A 9,237-nucleotide genomic window follows, 5' to 3' on the forward strand; every position below is an offset into this window, starting at 1 on the left:
ATTTTCATATTTAAAAATTTAACCTAATAATTTTTTTGAAAAATTGAAGATTAAATTCCACCATTTTTAAGCAATTGAGAGTTAAATTAAAAGAAGAAGAAGATATAATGGTTAAAAACCAAATTAATCATTAGGACTAAATAGAAAATGATGCTAAAAGGGAAAGTATTTTTCTAAAAGGGAATCATTGGATCAAGCATGGTAGACCCTACCAAAAAATTTTTGCCAAGTGCAATCTGTCGTCGGCATGGGTTATCGAAGTTTTTACTTCAACGAAGAATCATAGGGGCTGCTTGGCAACGACAGAAGAAGATTCATTTCCTTTTTACTTTCCCTCCACCACACGTTTTAACGCTTAGCCCTTCCAAATCTTGAAGATCCCTTGAAATTTCCTTCCGTTTCCTTAACGTCCACTGTTCTTCGCATTTGTCTACACTTTAGATTAAGAAAGGAAGTACGCTACGAAATCAGATCTCTGCTGATTCATTTTCCAGGTAACCCATAAATCTCGCTTCTTCTTCTCTCAATCAAAATTCAGCTTCTAATCACACCGATCTCTCCTCATTTCCTTGTTTCAAATTCAGCAAAGCTTATCGAATCTATCTTTTCACTCTTTGTTTGGTGTTGTAATTCTCAATTCTGCAACTGGGAGAAAGCCTTTCTAAGCTTCAGTTCAACAGTAACCAAATTCGGTTGAGTTCATTTTCCTTGAATCTTTGTTGTTTTACGTTTCATGTGTTTGTTAAAATGCCTGAATCCGAATCATATATCATAACGTAAATCCTTTTACTGTTTTGAATGATGATCTAAAGCGAGTTGACTTTTCTTTCTGTTTTGAACCCTTTTTTTTTCTTCTTATCCTTTTGTTATGGATAAATTGCTCGTGGTATAATTTACAAGTAAGCCGATATGGTATTATAAATCGCTTTGTTGTTGTTATTGTTGAGTGAATGAGCTGCTGGAAATAATTACTGCAGGGACTTAACATAAGAAACTTTATAGCTCTATTACTTATAATCAATCTTTTTCTTGGTTCATCTTGGTCTACTTTTAAAGTTCTTGTATATTATGTTTTTCAAATATTTGTTTTTATCCGCGGTAATTTTCTGTGGTACCTTGGTTTTGATGATCAGTGGTCATTTTCATAATACAGTTGGCAACAATGGCAGAATCTAAGTCGGACTCTGACTTTTTGAAGGAATTCTACATTCCTGCGTATATATTTAATGATGAAACAAAATTTTCTGATCTTCGTGATGTACCTGAGTTTCCAGTGCTTGTGTTTATCAACTCCAAAAGTGGTGGTCAATTGGGTGGTGATCTTCTTAATACATATAGAAGTGTCCTCAATGAGCATCAGGTACCATTACTCTTTCAGAATGCATGTTGGAAATATTTGATTTATGTCTAATCTTAGTGTGATTAATTTCAGATTTTCGATGTGGGGGAAGAGGCCCCTGATAAGGTGCTTCGCAGAGTTTACACCAGACTAGAAAAGCTGAAACAAGAAAAAGATGAATTTGCCACGAAGATTCATGAGAGATTAAGAATAATTGTAAGTCGAGCCTGATACTGTAAAATCTTACAGGTCTATATTTTTTTTCAGGCGGCTATAAATAACAGCGACCATCACTGCAGCTATTTTTAATTCAAATATTGTTATTTTATTTTGTTATTTATTCCTTACATCTAGATTGATATTTAGGTTGCTGGTGGTGATGGGACAGCTGGCTGGCTTCTGGGGGTTGTTTGTGATCTTAAATTGCCACATCCACCTCCAATTGCTACAGTTCCTCTGGGTACCGGAAACAATCTGCCTTTTTCATTTGGCTGGGTGAGAATTTACTTGCTTTTAGGTGTAAAATCAAGTGATAGGATGAGAGTTCAACTATCAAGATATGTTTTATTAATTAGAGCAATGAACTATTGGTCACGCTGTCAATTCCTTTTTTTGCTCAGAACGTACTTTTAATTGGCTTGGTAATATTTGGCGTATCCATCTCAGTTTCATTTCTTGTGTGTGAGCTGAACTAAGTTTATACACTTAGTCAAACAAATAATTAGAGCCCTCCCTTTCAGTAAATTTGTAATGTTAGCTGAAAATTCTTGCAATTATTGATTGACGCTATAGTAGGCAACATGAATCTGCTAGAAATCTCTATATCATGAATAATCTCCTTCAAATTTTACGAGCTATTGAGTATTTGTTCCACTGCTTTCTACAGGGAAAGAAGAATCCTGGGACTGATCGGAATTCTGTGCTGTCATTCTTGGAACAAGTAATGAAAGCAAAGGAAATGAAAATAGACAAGTAATGGTGTCATAACTCATAACTCCTCTCTTTCTCTCTCTCTCTCACACACTTGCACACACATTCTTGAGGTGTACTTGTAGACTGAGGAACTCCCTGATTTGGCATTGTATTTTGAATATCCAATTTCAATGAATTAGGACTTTGCCTCTTCTAACCTTTAGTTATACAATATACTCCACCTCTAGGTGGTTATTGTGTAAATGTTTACCAGAAGAACACATCTATCAATCCTCTGCAGTACTAATGTGCTAAGAAGTATGCAGTAGGGAAGAATCATTAACTATTAATGGTCAACCCTTCTGGTGTAACTTCTTAATGGAATTAGTTCTGGGAACCAAAAAATTAAATGGACTTTTTTGACAAAAGAAATCTTCTGGGACAGGTGTAAGATCTAAAAACAGAGTTCATTCCTATTTAACTACATCATCAAGAGAACATTCTTTTTCCTCTCTTTTGATTCCTTACACCATTTTCTCTATAATCTCTTTTAGAGAGGCCAAAACTTTAGAAGCATTTTCGCATCCTGTTCTCCTTAAATATCAAAGCCAAATTTAAAACTACATAACTGCATTATTTGATTCTTATCAGTTGTACGTCTCTATATGGATGACAATACTTATTTGTAAAGATCTTCTCCTTCCAACATACATTGAAATGATTTTTTCAATTAAATTATGGGGTTTACTAACATAAGGAACTGCAGCATAGTTCTGTCTTACTGATATATGCCTTTTTGTGGTTCAGTTGGCATATTCTCATGAGGATGAGAGCTCCAAAGGAAGGTCCATGTGATCCTATTCCACCTCTGGAACTACCACATTCTTTACATGCATTTGGTCGAGTCTCTTCAACAGATGAACTGAACATGGTGAGACATTCTACCATTACCTCCTTTGTCTTCTTAAGATCATTTCTTTTCATTAAGTGTATGTTTCTTTGCTATCAAGTATTTGTATATTTTTTAAACTTTCTAACTTGCCGTGAAAACGTTAAATACCTTTTCTGATTTCAAATGCCTTTTTTGGAAACGATAAATTCCCTTTTCTCTTTATACCATTGAATATTTTAGCACATAACTCTTCCTGGCACCTTTGGTCTAACTTCCAGTTCCAGTTATCATTTTTTACCTAATCCTCAAGTTTTATAAAAGAAATGCAATAGGTATAAAGAAGCATAACATATTTTGTATCGTATTGCATCCTTACATGGAAAGTATTGATCCTCAGGAAGGTTACCATACATTTCGTGGGGGATTCTGGAATTACTTCAGCATGGGTAAGTATTTTATGTTGCTAAAATAAAGCTATCAATCTTCTTACAGAGTGTGCTATTTATGACTGTGGATGCAGTACACATGTTTCCATATTGATACTTTAATGTACAATTGATTATACATTCTGCTATCATAAATTAACTTTCTTTTCCTTTTTTTTTTTTTTTACTTTCTGTTGCCTAATGGAATTTGAACAATCCAGTAAAGAATATATGATATTGTCAAAGATACGATTGAAGAAAAACTTTGACAAATTTAAGGTTTCCTTGTATGTCTTTATATGCATTGGACTTTCGTGTCGGACATGGGTGTTTCATGAAAAATGAAGAGTGGGAGCAAATAGGTGTGTTCTACCATACAGTATCCTCCCCCCCCCCCCCCCCTCTTTTGCAGCCACCTTTTAGGCTAAACAAGGGAAACTTACCCTCTCTTTTCCTGTAAGTGAAAGGCAGGATTAGATCACTGGTCCTGTACAACAACCAAAAGACTTTACCTGCTAAGCTAGTTGACACCTGGATTACTATTGTACGATTCAACATAAAAGAACAGATTCCTTTACCCTCACCCTCTAGTTATCTGGTGTACTCATCTTTGTTTTAACATGACAAATTGACTATTGGTTAACCTCATTAATAGCATTGTAATGTTGCCTACAGGAATGGATGCTCAAGTATCTTATGCTTTTCACTCAGAGCGGAAGTTGCATCCTGAAAAATTTAAAAACCAGTTGGTTAATCAGGTATGATTCTGTCATAATGTCAACTGCTTTGTTTGATTATGCATAGACGCTTGTCAGATCATTAGACTTTCCTTTTTAATAATGTTACATGTTTACTGCTAGCTTATGTTTCAGCTTTGAGGACAATCTTTTTCTAGAGTTAGTTATGTTACAATTTGTAACTTAGAACTGGTTATTAAGTATTTTAAAATTCGTAATATCTCTAAAAAATTGAAGGAACTAGAAACCATACATGACACTGGATAAATTTGGTGGTCTTGTAAAGTGCGTGACAAATTTCATTGGATAACAGTTTGATGATATCTGCATGCTAGAATATGCTGTTGAATTAAAAATTAATTACATCATTAGGGCATTGGTTTGTTGAGAAACTAATGCACATTACTGGTTTGGCATTGATCTGCTATGCATACTGAGATGGTTAACTGCTAGGCATTGAGCTACTGTTCAGTAAAAGGAATATGTATATGTTACCAGGATCTTGCATGTCTCTGATGCTGCTTCTCCCTCAGAAAGATATTCCAGTTACTGAATTTTTTATGTTCCCTTACCTTCTTTCCAACAGAGCACTTATGCAAAGCTTGGCTGTACCCAGGGGTGGTTTGCTGCTTCTGTTTTTCATCCTTCTTCAAAGTGAGCTTGGTTGCCTTTTTTATCTTTATGTGTAATAGTTAAAGTTTTCTATTCAAACGAAAGATCAGGTTCACATTCAGGTTTCATGCATTTTCCTTTAATCAAAGATTGACAATTTTTCTCTAATGAATTCTTGATGACGGAAAATAAAAAATAAATTCAAAAGAAAAACTAGGAAAGGGGAAGGTGGAAGAGTTTATAATGTGAAAAGTCTGATTTGTTCCATATTGTACATTTGTACTACCACCTTCTGTGTTAAAATTGCATTTTAGCCTTTCATTTGAAATAAATAATGGCATGCATACAGAAATATCTTTTAGTACTCTAGGTCCTAATAGTTGGCTGGATACTATAGAGCGCCTCTGGCCAGATAAATTTCCCCTCTTTTCTTAGTAAATTGAAAGTTTTATATGATCTTAAACTACAGGAATGTTGCCCAGCTTGCAAAAGTGAAAATCATGAAGAAACACGGTCAATGGCAGGACCTCCACATACCACAGAGGTAACTTTCATTTTGTCTAAAGCAGCTTTGCTGGCTATAAACCATTCATAGTTGTCATATGTGAAAGAAAATGATCCGGTCATACCAGAAATCTCGATTGTGACATAATGTAGAGGAAAAGTATAGCAATAGGGTTCAAATGATGAGTAAAAGCATTGCTTACATATTCAATTATAGGAGTCTTTTTGCTGCCTAAATGGTAATTCATTTTATATGTTACAATACTTGGAAAAGGTATCAACTAAATGTAACACTCCATACCCGACCCAGTCACCGGACCCGAGTATGTGATGTCACATTACTTCGCTGAAGCAACTTAAGCTACTATAACACAAATACATTCAATTCAAGCTTCAAAATAATTCATATGCATGCATTTATACGCTCATTGATTTCATTTTATGTGGGTTATATGGGTTAATTTCAGAGTTAGGACTCAAATCCAAACTCAAATGTCAAATTTATGTCTCGAGACAGGTCATAAATAATTTTGGGATTTTTAGCTTTGAAGTTAACATGCCTTGTGACACAATTGTGTCTCGAGGCAAGGTCCTTTATGTCTTGAGACTAAAGCCAACACTAAGATGCCTAACAAACTTGACAAAACAATTTTAAGTTGGCTGAAAAGTTCAAAATCTGCATGATTCGACCACTGCGGAAGTGACTGGTAGAACATGCCAATTTACTTGATAGTTGGGTTACTGAGTCTAATATATTTTACATTGGCGTTTGGTTTAATGCTTTTGTGTAAGAAATTCATTAATAAATAGAATAAGCGAAGAAGTATAAAAGAGATTACTAACCTGAATAAAAGAAAGTAGAAGACCCAATAGTTCTCTGGGTAGACAGAGAAAACTGGTAACCCACTATTCATGACAAATTTTCTTAGATATTTGCAAAAATTGGTCATGCTATGTTATAGAGCTTCTGATCCCACATCTTGTTGTAAAGCTTAACAACGTTGTCGAAACATAAAATGTGTTTCTCGTGGTTTTTGGGCAATAAAAATGCCTCTTCTTTTCATCTTCTCAAGTTTCATGCACTATTTTTCTTAATTAGACGATTCATGCTTTGCATTTTAACAATGAAAATGTAGTTATAGAGCTTTCTGTTAAATAAAATCATTGTCTAGTGCTTATTTCAGATTTTTCTGCTTAATTTCCTAATATTTCTCCCATAGTTACCTAACAGTGCTTCTAATATCTTTCTCTTATGCCTCCTGAATTTAAACAGCATAAGGTCGATCATATGCCTCAACTTGCCCAGCTTTTCTGGTGGTCTAAATCCTTGGGGAACACCAAGTGGCAGAAAAAAGAATGAAGTTAGTTCCTGTTTTTGATGATTTGGTTGATATATGACATTTGGTTTGCCTTTTTGTTAAGATTATCAACCAACTTTGCTTGTAAGAACCTGATAGATGGTTTTTTTCCCATGAATTTACAGAGAGACTTGACTGCACCGTATGTAGATGATGGCCTTCTGGAAGTTGTTGGTTTTAGAGATGCATGGCATGGGCTCGTGTTGCTGGCTCCAAAGGGACATGGAACTCGCCTGGCACAGGTAAATAATTAAAGAAGGCAGGCATATTTCAGTAGTCAAACCCTGTTCAGATTGGACATCCCTAGTTCAATTCTCTCTCCCCCAAACTATTTTAAAACTTTATGAGAGAATTTTTCAAACCAATGATTTTGCTTCTTTTCTTATTTCCTTGCATTGTTACAAGGACCTAGATGTGTGTAAAAAAGTTAAGAGGACCATAAAATTAGTATAGTTAAATTGATCAAAACAAAACTTTTTGTGTGCGTGCTCACATGGTCATATTTGTTTTTAGGCATAATTATTAATTTGGACCTCCAATTTTACAAAAAAAAATCATTTTAGTTCTTTAGTTAATTTTATCTTTTTTAGCCCTTAAACTTACATTTTTTGTCAAATCACCCCAAAATGGATAGAAAAGTTTATGTTTTTTAACTTTGCTAATATGGTATACTCGTGGATTGCCATGTGGATGACATGTCAGCATTTAATTAATTTTTTAAAATAAAAAAAAGTAGTAAAAATATTGTTAAAATTAAATATCATTAAAATTATTAAAAAATATTTTTTTAATTTTAAAAAATTAATTAAATGTTGACATGTCATTCACATGGCAATCCACATGCATGCCACATCGGCCAAGTTAACAATTGTTAACTTTCCTATTCATTTTGGGGGTGATTTAACCAAACATGCAAGTTAAAGAATTAAAAAGGTGAAAAATTAAATAAAAAGCTTTTTTTATTTTGTAAAGTTGGGGGTCAAAAAAGTCATTATGCCTTGTTTTTATTGGTATTGATCTCTTTCAGTGTTCAGTTCCATATACAGTCGTTTGGTAGTGGTTGATTTGTTTTTGTCATGGAAAATAGGCACACCGAATCCGCTTTGAGTTTCACAAAGGTGCTGCTGACCATACATATATGAGGATCGATGGGGAGCCGTGGAAGCAACCACTGCCAAAAGATGATGACGCAGTTGTAGTTGAAATTTCCCACCTTGGACAAGTCAACATGCTCGCAACCCAAAATTGCCGATCGAAAAGTGTGAACGATGTTTCCTCATCAACTAGTCATCATAATGGTGAAGAAGATGATGATTTTAGTGATGAAGATGACTCTAGAGCTGAGCCAGAGTTCAGGAAATTTGGTGCAGCAGACACGTTCAGAATCCCAGATGAGATTGATATTTCTCAACTTAGTTAAACATCTGATAATTCCATTTCTTGTGTTCATTACTTATTCACTGTAATAATGTTTGGGGTTCATTTGGTTTAAATATTGCTGTAAAAGGTTATAACTCAATAGTTAAATTGCCGCTTTTTAAACCAGAAACCAAATGATCCCATCTTAATGACTCCATTAGCTTCCCAATAATTTGATTTTGCTTTGGTAATTTGGTTGTAACTTGCACTCCGTCAGCATTACGAATCCCCTATTTTTGTTTTTATTACTGTTACTCGGTGTATCTTTTTTTTTTGGAACTTGAAAGCATTGCAGCAGCTACCTCCTATTTGGGTATTTGAAATCAATCTGAATCTTTTAAAACCCTAAAAAGCTTGAAGCAAATGAATGAGAGGATTCATACATTAATAGAATATACCAATTGCTTTGAAGTTGAACCTCCTAAGTTTATAGAATCCTTTAGATTTTCTTTAAGAAATCAAAAACAATAAAATAAAATTAATGTTCTTGAGTTAACATCTCTTGGATAGACTTCACTACTTGGTGGTCTTCGTAATAGAAGAGACATTAGATAATAAGCTTGTGCTTGCTTGAAAATATCATCATAAATGATTAAGGTGTGCCGTCCAGATGCATAAATTATTTAGCCAAAACAATTCCTGTTTAAGGAGCAAGGTATGATAATGTAGCTTGAGAATCCACTGTTTTGGCTATCCAATGGTGTACTCCATCACTCCCCATTATTGGAAAGTGGTCACTACTTGAGCCACGGAAGATGTTTTTTGACTAATAGCTACATAAACAAATATTACATTTTGCCCTTATTAATTGAGAATCATATCCATGGCTATTGTTGTTTTACCGGTTAATCTAGCATCAATAATTAATTCTCGCTAACCACGTCCTATAAAGATCATTGAATCGATAACAATAAGTCATGTTTGAAGATACTCATAAACAGAAGGTCTCGAAATAATACCTGAGACAGGAGACTCAATTAATCGAGATTCAAAAGCGAGGTCGCAAACCAGTGGATGAATATTAATTGCTACATCTGGA

At 34.4% G+C, this 9,237-nt stretch overlaps 1 protein-coding gene across 3 annotated transcripts; it reads left to right on the forward strand.

Annotated features, from left to right (window-relative positions):
* The first annotated feature begins 214 nt into the window (after window positions 1-214).
* Window positions 215-8,452, forward strand: LOC105783246 (diacylglycerol kinase 5). Of its 3 annotated transcripts, XM_012608583.2 has the most exons (14): window positions 225-494; window positions 585-692; window positions 1,154-1,360; window positions 1,433-1,555; window positions 1,706-1,834; window positions 2,226-2,311; window positions 3,059-3,182; window positions 3,541-3,589; window positions 4,244-4,326; window positions 4,892-4,959; window positions 5,387-5,461; window positions 6,695-6,782; window positions 6,905-7,021; window positions 7,867-8,452. In XM_012608583.2, the coding sequence occupies exons 3-14, from the start codon at window positions 1,163-1,165 to the stop codon at window positions 8,197-8,199; spliced, it is 1,473 nt and encodes a 490-aa protein (XP_012464037.1). In that variant the 5' UTR covers window positions 225-494; window positions 585-692; window positions 1,154-1,162; the 3' UTR covers window positions 8,200-8,452. The 3 variants fall into 3 exon arrangements, with proteins under 3 accessions (XP_012464036.1, XP_012464037.1, XP_052482548.1); XM_012608582.2 differs by lacking the exon at window positions 585-692 and having other exon boundaries at window positions 215-494; XM_052626588.1 differs by lacking the exon at window positions 585-692 and having other exon boundaries at window positions 1,134-1,360.
* The last annotated feature ends 785 nt before the right edge of the window (window positions 8,453-9,237 follow it).

Source organism: Gossypium raimondii, chromosome 13 (genome assembly GCF_025698545.1).
Source record: "Gossypium raimondii isolate GPD5lz chromosome 13, ASM2569854v1, whole genome shotgun sequence".
NCBI lineage: Eukaryota > Viridiplantae > Streptophyta > Magnoliopsida > Malvales > Malvaceae > Gossypium > Gossypium raimondii.